We start from the raw sequence: 14,929 nt of genomic DNA on the forward strand, positions 1-14,929 counted from the left end.
TTGCTATAAAATTACACAACTATACCACACAATACACAGTGCATGTGTGTGCCGTACTGCCAGAGTACAAATCCCTCTGTCTTTGAATTCCCTTTAGTACACCATACCTTATCTTTCTGTATCTTAATCTTGTCTCTGAGCTTTTTTCCCTTCAAATACCGTGACATCCTCAGTCAAATCCTGATCATTTTCTTTCTCCTCTTTTTTCATGTCACCTATACATCTAGTGATATCCCTCCACCCCACCCTTTTCAAATGTCTTCAGCTCAGAGTTAAAAAGGCATCAAGTTTTTGCTGTTTATTGAGGGAAAATGTGGAGACAGATTGTTTGCCTTGGGAGCTGCTTGTCTGATGTTTGTACATGTGCCTCATTGCGTGTGTGCCTCAGTCTGCATCTTGTTCAGAGAAAGAATTAATCACTCACATCTTCCTGCTAAATAAGCTCAAGGAAGTTCAACGAGTGGGGGAGAAAAAAAACATGAGAGAGAGAAGATAATTAGAGAAGATTTATCAGTTGCATTGACTGTGAGTTGGATGTAGACTGACATTGTAATACCAAAAGGTGCATACAGCTATAGCATGACTGCAACTGATAAAACCTGCCATAAACTCATGAAAAACTGCTAAAAACTTCCAATTCCATAACGCTCACTTTGATTAAATAAATGTGACTACACAACTTTGTCAGCTTTCTGACACAGTTCTTTTCTCGACAATACACATTGAAATTTTATCAAAGATTGATAACGTTCAGAGTCTACGGGCAGGATTTGTAATCTCAGTCTCAGAATGACACCTACCAGTCATGCCTGGAGGGGTTTTCAAAAATTTCCCATTGAAATTTTGAATCACCACATCACACTTCTCTGTTGACTCCATCCTGGGATAAAGAAAAATAAAAGGAGGAACTTTAGGACAATTGCTACAAAATACAGAAGCTACAATTCTGCTTAGTTCAACATGCACAAAAGGTACTGAGGTTCTTTAAAAGTAATCCATCCAGATATAAGGGCAGTCTTGTAAGTGCCTTCTGGTTTATGCATCTTGGTTATCTATGAATGCCTGAGAAAAAGGCCTTAGGTAGGACTGTGTCTGTCTGTGTGTTTGTGTGTCTGTTTTCTATGGGGTTTCCTCTCCTTTGTCCCAGTTTAAAAGCTCCATTCAGTCTGATCTGTTGTGTGTCATGTCCTCTTTGTCTGCCCCTATTCAGCTCTGCTCACCCAATCACAGCTCAATGACTAATTGCCTGCTTGGCAAGCAAAAGCCAGTGTGTCAGTCTGTGTGTGTGTGGAGAACAGCAAAACGGTGACGGTGACTGAAGAGTTAGAGGCTGTGTGTGTGTTCGGGATGTGAACACGCATGACGTTGTGGGTCGTGGGTTTTGTTCATGTAGCCAGTGACCCTGAATGTAGCCGACTTCATTCTAATCACTGACACACTCTAGGATGCAACTGAGAAGGCCCCCCCTCCGTATACACATACATTCAAAGTGGATCTGTACAGCTAAAATACCTTCAGCTGCAAATGGAAACGAATCAGCTCAGGATCACATTGTAATTATCTTAAAGAATGTGGATTATAGTAATTATATTAACTTTTTTTTTTTATTATGTGCCTAATATGTAATTATAGCAATCAGAATAAACATATGGTCGATAATTCACAAGTTCTTTTTTTCCCCTCAGTGACCTTTAAGGCAGTGCAGTAATATCTAATATTTAAAAAAATCAAATCAAATCAAAGCTAGTAGCGGAAAGCATAATCTCAGTAACTCAAGAATCCCAAGTATCCTGCGGTACCTGGCAAAGCCAACTCCTCTGCTAAGCCCATTGGCATCCCTCAGTATCCGCGTGGAAATGACGTGACCAAAAGGCTTCAGCATGTTCTCCAACTCCTGCTCATCCATCGACACAGGCAGGTTAGATATGTAAAGATTGGTGGGGTCCTGCTCCTGTTGCTGTGAAGAGAGAGGAGTAGAGGGTGAACAATCAGTGTCAATTCAAACCAGAAAAGAGCAGATGCATCTGTTTATGCAATGTGTAAAGGACTTGAGCCACCTCTCGTTTCGTCATATTTTGCTTCCAAGGAGGCAGATGTACTTGTCGTTTTTTAAAGTGGTTTTGAGCAACAGGGCTTTCTTGAGGGTCTTTCAAAGTTTCAAAAGTGGACAGTGGCTGTTTTTTCACAAATTTTCAGTCCAGTCCTTGTACTTCACCTTTTCTTAGGAATGTTTTTTAAGCCACTTAAAAATGACATGAATGTTCAAGCATAAAGGAATCAAACTAAACAAGTGAGCCAGTGTTGTGTCTTCTGTCTACATCTAACAGGCAAACAACCACTTTTAAATTTGTATGTTTAGGCACTTATCTGGTAGCAGCCTGCTGCAATAAACATGGTGGTACCCTCTGTTTAGTGGAGTATATGAAAAATTGTAACAGTTTGAAGGGCATAAAACTGTATTTTGTACCAACAAGGTGATTCCCAAAGAGCTATTACATGCAAATTTATCATCTATTAGCATGGTGTGCAATGTGTGCTCCCCCCCAAAAAAAAAGTATCTGAGGAAACTGGACAATTGGGGGAAGTCATGTCCTTAAGAAATAGAAACAAAATTCAGGACCTTCAGGTAATCCATCTACTGTTCACAGAGGACTCATCAGAAATGGTGTCAGTGCAAGGAGCCATTTTTAAAGAAGGGAAACGAAGAGAACAATCTGAGGTGTGCCAAATCATCACTCCACTGGACAGAAAGTCAGTGACAGGCCGCATGTCGTCAGTATGTTCAGAGGTGAGAGGGGTACAACGGTGAGTGTCTCCATTCCAGCTAGTGGTGTCGAAAGTAATGGAATTACGAACACAGAAAGGTACGGCCAGATTTTGATACAGTACCATCCGGAAATTGGCTGTGGTTTCAGTTTTAGCATAACAATGATCTCAAACTTACTGCCAGTGTAGCAAGTTCAGATTTAAACACACACACACACACACACACACACACACACACACACACACACACACACACACACACACACACACACACACACAGAGTCATGGATTGGCCTCTGCAGAGCCATACCAAATATTAACTTTCAAGCTTGTCACAATTTTGTCTTCTGTTTACAGATTTCAGTAAATCCCTACACCTGTTTCCTATTTTCCTCAGAAAATATGAAATGAGAGGTGACTCAGGACGTAACTCTTAATTCTCTCAAACTTAAGCCAGTAAAATGGCTGCTCATCAATAGAGAAAATGGGTAAAATATTATGTTACAGGAAAATAACCATTTCATCTATTCATTCATAATAATTTAGCTTCTTAAAATGTGTTACAAATATAAAGTGATGGAAATGGAAAATAGACGTTGACTTAACACTGTGTTTTGTGTAAAAGGTTCAGAAGCTGACTATTTTGCTTCCCCCAAATCTGGTTTTCCAGCAATAAATGCATTAAATGTTAAGCTGTTTGTTTCCATGTTTATGACTGAACACTCCACTGCAACATATCTGTGAATTTAAATCTAGAAGCATATCTTTGCAAACGGGAATAAAAATTTCATTGAAAAGGCAGAACATTCACTTCATGCTCAGACCCCAGAAGCAATAAGGAAACCCCCTCCAGATTCATAAATGTTAACAGAGATGTATTAAATTTTTCCAGGGGAATGAAGGAACCTCCTCCTTATGTGCTTCTCAGTTAGTTATACTAGTATACTTCAATTATTTTTTGCTCTGCTTGGCAGCGCTCCACTGAAATGATCCTCCGCAGGAGACCAAAGCCTGTGTGTGTGGTGCTTACAAATTAAAATAGCATTGAATCTAGAAAATGGTCTGACAGAGTGGTAGTTTTTTTTTCTTAAACAAAGGATTAAGTACAATACATGCACGGTCCATAACAACATGATTTCAATCTATTACTTCAGTATTTCATGAATATTATTAGACATTCCCCAAGAGTTTCTGTTGATGCTGTAAATGGTTCTGTGATGTTTCATAACTCACAACTGCTGTAATCTAATGCTTATGCAATGCTTATGTACATATCCACTTTAAGCTTGGTAATATCTTACAAATCATGAGGGCAGATTTGACTCATGACCACTATAAAACCTACAATTTCTGTTCTTGGCTTTTTCTAAACTAAAATGCATTTTGACACAATCAGCAAGTATAAGTGTCTCCAGAGTCTACAAGACATTTCATAACATAAATAGTGTCACTACTCATTTATATGTAACAATTCTGCTGTTATAATGCAAAAATAATACAGTGTGTAGCATGTAACATGCTGTAATTCAACACAATTTTATCTCTGAAGCAACAGTTCACAGCAATAATATTCGTCTTAAGGTGCTTTATAATGTAAAGGTAAAGATCCTACAATATAAACATTGGCATATGCTGTAAACACATGGTGAGTAAAAACAAAAGTCCAGCAAGTTCATCAAGTAAAGATGGAGTTTGTCTCCCAAACCCTAATAGCTGAATGTTAGGGTAAGTTCTAAGAACCACAATTAGGCCTGTGGCCCAACAGTGAACACGGTACTAGGAGGTCTTTGAGACAGGATGGGGCATGACCATTCAGGCCTTTGTAGGTGAAAGTAAATATTTTAAATTCAATTCTGGATTTAAACAGGGAACCAGCCCCTAGCCCTGCGACCTGTCCAGCGGTGTGCCCTGCTTCTCGACCTATGATAGCTGGGATAGGCTCCACATCCACGATAGGCAGACATGGCTATGGTTAATGTTTGTGTTGAAGGACACAAGCTTGACAAAAATAATTAGTTAGAAAGTAAAAGCAGAAAACTAAACATGTCCATGCCTGGAGTTTAATTGATTTTTGTAATCTGGCTTTACACTGTAGAGCGATAATTATATCACCTGAACTGAAGTGTTTTCTAATCATTGTACATAAGGGAAGCATAAGGTGAAAAGCATCAGTCCCAGCTTTAACAAAAGTACAAATCAAAGCTTTGCATTTGCTTAAGTGTTGTGTTCTAGTATCTGTAGTGAAATACTGCAACTAACTATACTAAATGTTTCACTCAGCTCAAGCAGGACAAGGACGGCAAAAACACTGTCGGAGACCGCGACAAGATCATTAGTAACCGTCATTAGTGCTGTTTCTGTGTTACAGAGTACAAACCTGACTAAGAGTCTTCAAAGTGACCATTCCTCTGCAAATTACTGAAAAATCTGGAGAGCAAGTTAATAATGGCTATGATTATAACCTATAAAGACCAATTACAAATAAAGCTTTATTATACAGCAAAGAAAACCAACATTGCTCTTTGCAAAAATAATTACTACTTATTTTTCTTATTTGACTAAATAATTGCCATCTACTGAATCAAGCAGCCATTTAACATTTAAGTTCTGTCAGTCTGAAAATCCCTATGTCAAAGTCAAGTGGCTTTTATTGTCATTTCAACCATGTACGGTGCTACAGTAGAGTGTTACAACTTATGTCTAAAAATGTATCGTTTCATGCATGCATCAGTTAAAACACTCGACTCCAGGTACGCGACAGCCAGCTGGAAACACTTCACGCAAGTCGAGCTGCCCGAGATTCACAGAATTTACAGTAAATGTTACATTTTTGTGATTTATATCGTTATCGGGACGATAGAATTCTTATATCGGGATATGAGATTTTGGTCATATCGCACAGCCCAGGCCAGTGAACACTCTTTCAAGGATGAGGAAGTACACATCTTGGACAGGGAGGAAAGCTGGTTTGAGCGTGGAGTCAAGGAGGCCATTTAAGTACCTAAGGGTACATCTTTTGCCATCTTATAATGCTGTGATTGCAGCCATTCCCCAACTCTGTGAATGGTATTCATGGCCATTGATCAGTGGTCTTTGACCAGTGGGTTTTGGTCAGTGGTTGTTGATCAATGGTCATGAGAATTTGCATAATTAAGATTAAGGAACTGACCTCCCAGCCCATTGTTCCCTCAGTGGGCTGGTTTCAGTCATTATGCATATGTTCTGTTTATAAGATTGGGGAAACCTGCTGTCAGCTGAGACTGAAGAAGTCACTTGGATGAGTGACGAAACGTTTCTACCACAAAACGCTACGTCCAGATGAACAGAATCAACTTTTTGGAGATAAACGACGTTTTTATATCATCATCCGATATATATCATTATATCAAACAGCCCTATCACCAAGGGGTCCTCCTTGTTTGAAAGGGACCAATGAATATAGCCCAAAAAAAGTCTGTTTCTATGTCCATACGGCCACCTGACCGTAGTTTTAAGACAGACTTGAAACACTGTGATCTCATCATGAAAACATTTTAATAAGGTCTGTCTTGAAAAGCAGAGAAACTACAATTTACACAGGTCTGAAGCGAGCACAAGACTTTGATGATTTCAGTGATGTAACTCTTTCAGGGAGATGACTCTGAAAGCAATGACAGATACTACAGCTGTAAAATTCTGCAGCTTTGATGTTGCTTCTTTCGTCTGTCACTGCTTTTATAAATGGGAGCGCACAGAAACATGCACGCAAATGTAAAGGAGTATGTCCAAAGTCAGAGGCTCTGTGAGGGAAGACAATTGTGTCATCTTACATTGGACACTCAGCCAAAGGAAAACCCTTGCTGATGGAGAGATATATTCAGATGTTAGAAAGAAAGGTAAAATATTTCAGACTTCTTCACTGAACTCGTTCTGCTGATTCTGAGTCACTGATTGCATAGATTGCTTCGGTCACAGTCTGCCAAGCTTGGGTCTCCCACTTTCCAAGCATCTCTGGTGCATGCAAAGAAAAGACTTCAGTGGATGAAGAAAACATTTAGATTTAAATACAGGCTCATCAGGTAGCTCTTTTATTGCATAAACACAAAGGTATTCACACACAAACACATGTACACACACCCAAACTGCTGATCTCTAAACCTTGGGGAGCCAGTGGCTATGATGTGCTGTGAGCATGGTTTGGGTCTACTGCAGAGAAATACGAAACTATTCTGAGACAGAATTGTTCTGAGAAATCTTCTTTACCAAGGTCACCATGAAGGCATACAATTCACATATTTTTCACATAATTTTCATGCCGATTAAACCATTCAATGACCCTTTGAGCCCCATCCTAGAAGAGACAATTTCAGTCATGAAAGAAATCTAAAACATATGATAACGGTGCTCACTAAAGCAAGTTTGTATTGATTTGCATCTACCTTCCCCCCACCCTTTTCTTGATGATGGTGGTGGGACGGTTCCCAAACCATTCCAAAGAAATTCCTTCTATAGCATAACAGAGCCACTGGGTCCACTTACTGTGGAGTGGCACAGTTTCCATTTTTCTTTCCTGTAATTTGTCACAGACACTGGAAGCACAGTAAGGACAGGGGTTGATGTCTTCATGCCCATTATAAAGAAAAAGAATGAGTATGTTAATGCGGGCACCTGAGTTTTAAAGCAGGTTAAAAATGTTATCGCCACACAAAGATGATCTCAAGGACCTTTTATTATGATTCAAACAAACAAACATGTGTGTCTGACGATACCGGGAGTTTACTAGTAATGAAAATAACACAGAATAATCAATTTTTGCTTCAACACAGAGCTTTGATTTTGAAGAAATAATCTACCAATAATACTGGCAGGCCAATATTGTTGGGTGATATTAGCTATTAGCCAAAATATTGGCGTGTGCATTTATAACAGGCGATAGATGAAAATTTAATAAAGATGAAATAGACATGGAAAAAAAAATATCCTCAAACATTTTATGTTGATGTTGCATAGTTTGTCCACCAGAAGGCACTCTGCAACTTCCCTTTTGGAATGCCATTTATGCAACCAAAGCTAATCCAATCAGAGTTCGGCAGAGCATAAATCATTAAATAAATAACTACACATAACTGAGAAATCTGGTCATGTTTCTTTGTCTGAAAGGAAAAAAAAAATTGGCTAATATATCAGATTTCCAGATTTTTAAATCACCTAATATCGGTATCACATCGATCTTAAAAATCCTACATCAGCCAGGCTCTATTATTATTTGTCAACCAAAGCCTTAATATAACATGTCCAGTGGATTTATATAGCTATGTGAAAAATTGTTACAATACACAACCAGTTTTAAGGCTCTCTAAACTGTAAAAACCCAAGAGAAGATTCAGCAGTGAAACACTCTAAAGCTAATAAGGGAGAAAGCTGCAAAACTATCGCTGCACATCCAAGTTACAGGAAACCACTAGAGAAATCGCAGAGGAAACTAAAACACAGCAATTAGACTGTTGAAAGTCTGAATTTCTGTCATTCAAACAAATAAGCTGCAGAGTCTATGCTGTGCATTACTCTTACTGTGGTACCATTGACAGAATCCCTCTCCTGCTGTTTGCAAACCACTAAAAGATTAAATGGTAAACCAGAAAATTTCCTAACCCTGTGGTCCGTTTGGTCATCATGTGTCTTATACAATATCTTTCAGCAGTTCGCCAATTTCAGAAGAAAAAACTGGGTCAGCTGTTTAGGCACACATTTTCCATATAGTTTGTAATTTCTCTAACAAGGGGAATGAATGCAGAAAAAACAAGATGGAAGTCATAACCTCACTACTATTCTTCTAAATTTATGTCTTTCGTGCCTAAAAATTTTAGGCTCTCTTTCCATCATTCTTATTGGCTCCATCGGGGGAAATCTCGTGGAAGATGAGCATGAAAATCAATGGGGGCAATGTAATGTTTTACTGTCACAATTTAAATTTTACTACAATACCTCCTTTCACAACAGATTTCTGCACAACCTGTGCATTTGCACTGCAAGTGGGATATGAGCTAAGGTGCTCTGGAGCACCCACACGTGAATGAACTCTACTTGACTTTGCTTAAAGTTGCTGTTTGCACAAAGTTACTTCACAGTGATCTCTCACTCTGCATGTTGCAAATGACTCACTTCTCTCTTCCTCTGTCCCCACGTCATTCTCTATGTCTCACTCGCTCTCTCTCGTTGTAACATCTGTCGCAAGCTGGAAGCTGCTTCACACCAACTGTGCCTCTCTCTGACTGGGTAGCCTGCCTGCCAGCTAGTCAGCCAGTGTTTTCAGCCCCATTAAACCTCATTGCTGCATTATTATAACAGGTCTATGCCTCTAATGCTCCTACACTGCAAGGCAAAGGCACCTGCTGAGGAGCTGGAGGGTAAAGCGAGGGCAAAGCAACGGTTAAATATCTGTGAGAAATGCCAGATCAGTCTGCGTGTCAGTCTGCATGAGCTGAGACGGTACTCGAGCATCACTTTTCTCCGCAATTCAGCTCATATCTGAAATCCCAACACTTCACATCAGAACTAACACTTTATTACCTCCCACGACCCTTAAAGAAATGAGCAGGAATTGAACATGTATGGAAGGAAAGATGAAGAAAAACAGTGTAGACAGAAACGCTTTGAAAACAGACAGCTGACCACTTTCAACCAGGAGCAGGCTGATTTGAGAAAGCATTATGTGTTGAGTCTTCCTTTTTACCTAATCCATCCATTCTTACTTCTCCTTCACTCACCTCCTTCCAATGCTCTAACCTCCTCCAATCTGTTCATCCTCCCCCTTTTCTCTCCTTTTTTCCCCTACTTGCTATTTGCTCCTCCTCTCTGCTCAGATTAAAACCTAATCTCCTATAATGGTAGCCTTGCAGTCTAAAACACTATCTGAATGCTTAATTAATATTTAAAGGGCAGAAATTTCCCTCCTCTCCCTTCTCATTCTTTTCCCGTCCTCCTTCCACTTTTCTCTGCTTCTGTGTCATTTTCCTTCATCTCTCATGGCCAGCTCTCGCCATCTGCATTTCTAACTTCTTTCATCTTGCTCTTCCTTAAGTTCTAATCTTTCATAATGATTGTCTGAGTGTCTAAATGCTCTCTAACGGCTTAATCAATACTTAATGAACATACCATAAATACTTTATGAACCCTAAACCCTGAAATCCCCAGGGTTTCATTAGCCATGGAGATATACACTTTTCTACATCTTCGACATGACTGGAAGCTCACTGAAATCAACACTGGATACTGATTACATCATCATTTAGTCTCTGGTCAGTACATATTATCGTAGCAATGGCAGCTGCAGCTGCTTCTAAGTTACGTGTGTTTATGTGTCTGTAACAGACAGGTCATTAAAAAAATTGTCTATGCAAGATGCCATTTTACCCAGCTGTAGCGATACATGGGATGTATCTTTTGTAGTAATTCTAACGCCACCCGCACATATTAAACTGCTTTGCAATTCCAACTACATGTCAATTTATTCCTAATGGATGTGAGAGTATTTTGAGGGAATTGGGTTTGATATGCAATAGGGGGCACATGCCCTATTTAATCATCCAGGTAAGAAAATCCCAAAAAGTTGATTCTGGTCATCTGGGCGAAGCGTTTTTCAGAGGGAGAAACGTTTCATCACTCATCCAAGTGACTTCTCCCACTGAAAACGCTGCGCCCAGATGACCCGAATCAACTTTCTGTGAGTGGGGCACATGCTTTCAACATCCAAACACACATTTTTCAATCAAAAATAAATAAGATAAAAACGAGACAAATCCATGCACTCTGTAAATTCCAGTTTTCTGCTCTGGTTAATTGGCTACAAAAGGTCAATTAGCTTAGCTAAGCTTTAAAGGATTGCAGTAACGTTCCAGGATCATTAAAACTGTAGTTCAAGGTTTTTCGAGTGATGACATATGAGAATATATTCAGAAGTAGAAAAGCTGTTTTCCACTCTGTGACTCTCTAGTGGCTGTGAAGTGGCAAAGAAACCCTGATGACTCAAAGAAATGGCATCACTCTTGACTAAGTGAGAGACTGACTATGTTTCAATGTTTAATTCAATTACAGGACAGTTTTTTTCTTCCACAGGCTTCTAACACTGCATCTTCACACTCTGTATGACTCATTTCAAGCATTAGGAGATGCCTTTCTAGATAATTGGCGCTACACACACACAAAGATCTCACAGTTACACATAAAGCGATTAATCCGTTTACCCATCTATCCATTAATTTACATGTTTACTTGTTTCCTTTTCCCTCTTTTCTTGGACTTCTCCCCTGTCCTGGCATTGCAATTTCAATATGGCTTCTTCCACTCTTCTCATGTTTTACTCACTCTGTCTCTACTGTGTATTAAAAGGCCAGTAATTCGTCACAAAGTGCAGTTCCTGCTGCACATCAGTGTGCAGGCTGCTCGTCTTCCAGCCGCCCAGAGCTGGAATCAATCACCCAATCCTGAGACACTGAAACCATCAGGGAGGGTCAGACAGAGGAGAAAGAGACACACAAGTACATGGAGAGGAAGACAGAAAGAGTGTAGGTGGACATGCAGACAGAAAAGCCTTGTGTGGATTAAGTAAACATTTCCTTGACTGGATACAGACAAAAAGGTTTCATAAGTTGAGCAATTTAATTTCCCTTGGGTGTGATTTGAAATAAGAACAGAAATCATGAGATAGGCAACATCAATAGACTAAACAAAACGCTGGTCCAGATGTAACGTTCCATCAGTCATATTGCTTTTTTTTTTTTGTTGCTGTTTATTCTTCAAAGTGACCACACAAATGTAACTTATGAGTGTGGGCCTGATTCCTAGCAGCTGAGTAGAAGTGGTGTCATTTCCTGTGGTTATGTGGCTGTTGTTGCTTTCTGGCACTGCGCTGAAGCTTTTTCATCCCAAGTTTCTCATCTTATGCGATGCCAGCAGAAACAGGTGAGTGATCCCTGTTGGGATTAAGACTATGCTTTTAGCTGACTGGTAAAAAGTTTGAGGATCCTCCTTGAGAAGTTTTTAAAGAAAATGTATAACAAATGTTACATTAATTCCTTATAGCTGATTGCTAGAACGCAAGGTAATAAGCCATGGGAAGATAGTACTATAACACAAAAATCCAAGCACAAGGATGATACACACAAACACCTCCACAGCCCACCCTGTGTGCACATTGTACACACACTTCTCTCTATTTAGTTCTCCCTTTCTTTCTCTTCTGTAGTACTGAATGCTGTAATCAACACTAATGGGACTCAGCTGTTGGCCAGTCTAATTACCTGGAATGCAGACAGATGATCACTGAAGCAGGCCTACACACACACACAGTCAGGTTTCCATCACTTCAGAGGACATTACATTAACTTCATTTCCTAAAGACCGACTCTAACCTAAATCACAACCAATATCTTCGTTCGAGTCCTTATCCTAACTCAAACCTAAAATTAAACCTTAAGACCTTAAAATGTAATGATTTGCCTAATGGAGCTTTGAGTTTATCCCCAAACACATGTCTTCACAATGTGATTGTGTAATTTGTCCCCACAGTATAATTAATACCACTGCACACAGACACACACTGCAGTATTTTACTTTCATGCACCTGCCACTTTGTGTGTGTGTCTCTCTGCAGTCTTGGTTTTATGTGGTGTTTTGGCGACATGTGCTTTTAGAGATTGCGTGTGGATGCATTTGCAAAAAGTCAGTAAGAAGCAAATACATTTAGCTTCTAACTGTTTATGCTTCTTCTCCTACTCAGGAAGTCCAAGTAAAAAGCCTGGCAGAGAAAAATCACGTTGTTAAATTTACACAAAACCTCTTCATTCTTTATGCCTCAGTTTTATATTAACCGAATGATTCCAGTGATTTTCCCTAGCTATATTTTCCCATTAATTTCACTTGTGCCATTTACCTCTAACCAACGACTGGACAAAGAAAAACTTCTTGAAGGAGCTGAGAAACAAGGAGAAACAAAACTAAAGTAAAATAACCTTGAGTTAAACCTTTTTTTTTCTGCCACGGTTGTGACAGAGCAGCACCTAGTACTCTGAAAGCCTCACATAATGCAATATACAATAAAAGGATCAAGAATTTGTACCTTTTACAGTAGAAATAGGGCACACTGAAATGCTGTTAAGGACATAAAACATTTCACAACAACAACAACAGTCTTCCAAGTCTCACGAGATAGAACAACAAAGATATTTTTAAGACTTAAATGTTCATAAAAACAGAGATTTTGAAACAAATCTTTTGTATGTCTGACGAATGTGTCTGTGTCATCCGAGGCCTCATCAGCCTGATGTCATACTGTCTGCCTGAGGAAAGAATGGGCTCGGGGGAAATCCTCAATCTAAATGATTAATACAACCTGGAACCAAGGCGAGGACTTGTCTGTCACTCTGCAGGTACATAGAGCATGTAACACCTTTGAGTATGTGGGGTGGGGAACGATATGTGTGTGGTGGGTTGGGGTCAGCATTTGAAGGGCTGTTTAAAGCTACTTCAGAGGGATTTGTTAATGATTACAACTACATAGACAAACACACACCCAGAGGTGTCACACTGACTGCAAATGATCAAGGCAGAACTTCTGGAGAGGAAGTGATGGGTAAACAAAAGAGATGAGCAAATGGAAATTTTAAATAGATGACAATGATTATCTATCACGTGACTGCAGAACGCATGTGAAATATACATGTTACCAGTTCTGGGCTGGACCCCTTTAACCTTTAGAACTGCTTTGAACCACAGGGGCAACAAGGAACTGGACACCTCAGAGATTTTGGTCCATATTAACACAACATCACACCTGCTGCAGATTTAGCAGCTGCACATCAATGATACAAATATCCCATTCCACTGCATGCCAAAGGTCCTCTACTGGTGACTGTGGAGCCCATTAAAGTTCCAGAAACTAGTTTGAGATGGTTTGTACTTTGTGAGCCTTATCCTTCTGGAAGCAGCCATCAGGAAATGGGTACACTAAAGGCATGGACATGGTCAGCAACAACTGTTCCAAAAAACAAACAACCCCCACCCCAAAACCAATCCCCCAAACTATTATACCACCTGCCAGGTGGTGGTTTAAGGACAGAGCCACGCTTTCAACTTTTTTTTATGCCAAATTCAGACCTTACCATCCAAATTTTGCAGCAATCGAGACTCATCAGATCGGGCGATGTTTTCCAATATTTTGTTGTTCAAAATGCAGCCTCATTTTCCTATTAGCTAACAGAACGCTGTGGTCTTCTCCTGCTGTAGCAGATGCTCTTCTGCAGGTATTGTCTGTTGCATTCTTATCAGTTCATAGCGGTCATCCCATCCTGGCATCAACAAGGCACTTTCACCCAGAGAACTGATGTCCACTGGATATCTTCTCATTTTCAGAAGATTCTCTGTAAACCTTTGCCAATTCAAAGTCACTTAAATCATCTTCTTTCCTCATTTTGATGTTATTTCAGGCAATCTTTTAGGAAGGATCAGATCCTGAGTGCTTATATTAAGTATAGTAATTATCATTCTTGAAATTGTCAAATATCTAAACTACAACACAATGCTGATTTGTTAACTGTGCCCCTACGTTCTCTAATGAGCAAAACAAGTGTTTTGTGTTAACAAGCAACAATAACCAATTATAGCTACTGGACTTTTCATCAGTTTTCATTCTTTTTCTTTAAATAAAGTCAGCACTTTGCACAGGAGCATTTAAGCTTTGTAACACCCTGCAGTGTGCCAGTAAAATGCAGGGAAAAGTTACAAAGACAATCAAAGATTCAAAGCCTGCAGTCCTGGATACATGGTCTGCATCCTTCACAGTAACTCTGCTACTCTTAATACCACTTTAACAGATTAAAACAAAGTGGAGTTCAGCTCCTAAATTCACTCACACATTACCTCTTCCACCCCCACTCTCTCTATCTCTTTCTTTCACTGAATTGTTCCTTGATTGTCTGTCTGTATTGGAGCATTTCATTAGACAAATGCAATAAACCAGAAGGCCTGCTGGATAGCTGGATTATCATTGAGGAAGCACTTTCTCGGATAAGGAAAGCGAAAATTAATAAAGAAAGTTTTCAGACAAACTTATTAAAATGCATTTTTTTTCCTTTGTCTCCCCCCCCCCCTTTTCTTAAATGGTATGTAGCTTGTCAGACAAAGCACT

The 14,929-nt window shown here is 39.5% G+C and overlaps 1 protein-coding gene across 3 annotated transcripts in view; it reads right to left on the minus strand.

Moving 5' to 3' along the window:
- The window catches only part of LOC102204136 (RNA-binding motif, single-stranded-interacting protein 3), a 158,710-nt gene that overhangs the window by 31,897 nt on the left and 111,884 nt on the right, over positions 1–14,929 (minus strand). For all 3 annotated transcript variants that reach the window (XM_005743148.1, XM_005743147.1, XM_005743145.1), the window contains exons 5-6: positions 1,800–1,957; positions 801–880 (exon numbers count right to left, since the gene is read on the minus strand). In XM_005743148.1, the coding sequence (XP_005743205.1) occupies positions 801–880; positions 1,800–1,957 (238 nt within the window). The remainder of the gene's footprint in view (positions 1–800; positions 881–1,799; positions 1,958–14,929) is intronic.

Source organism: Pundamilia nyererei, unplaced genomic scaffold, assembly GCF_000239375.1.
Source record: "Pundamilia nyererei isolate P.nyererei 1_Seehausen unplaced genomic scaffold, PunNye1.0 scaffold00128, whole genome shotgun sequence".
Classification (NCBI taxonomy): domain Eukaryota; kingdom Metazoa; phylum Chordata; class Actinopteri; order Cichliformes; family Cichlidae; genus Pundamilia; species Pundamilia nyererei.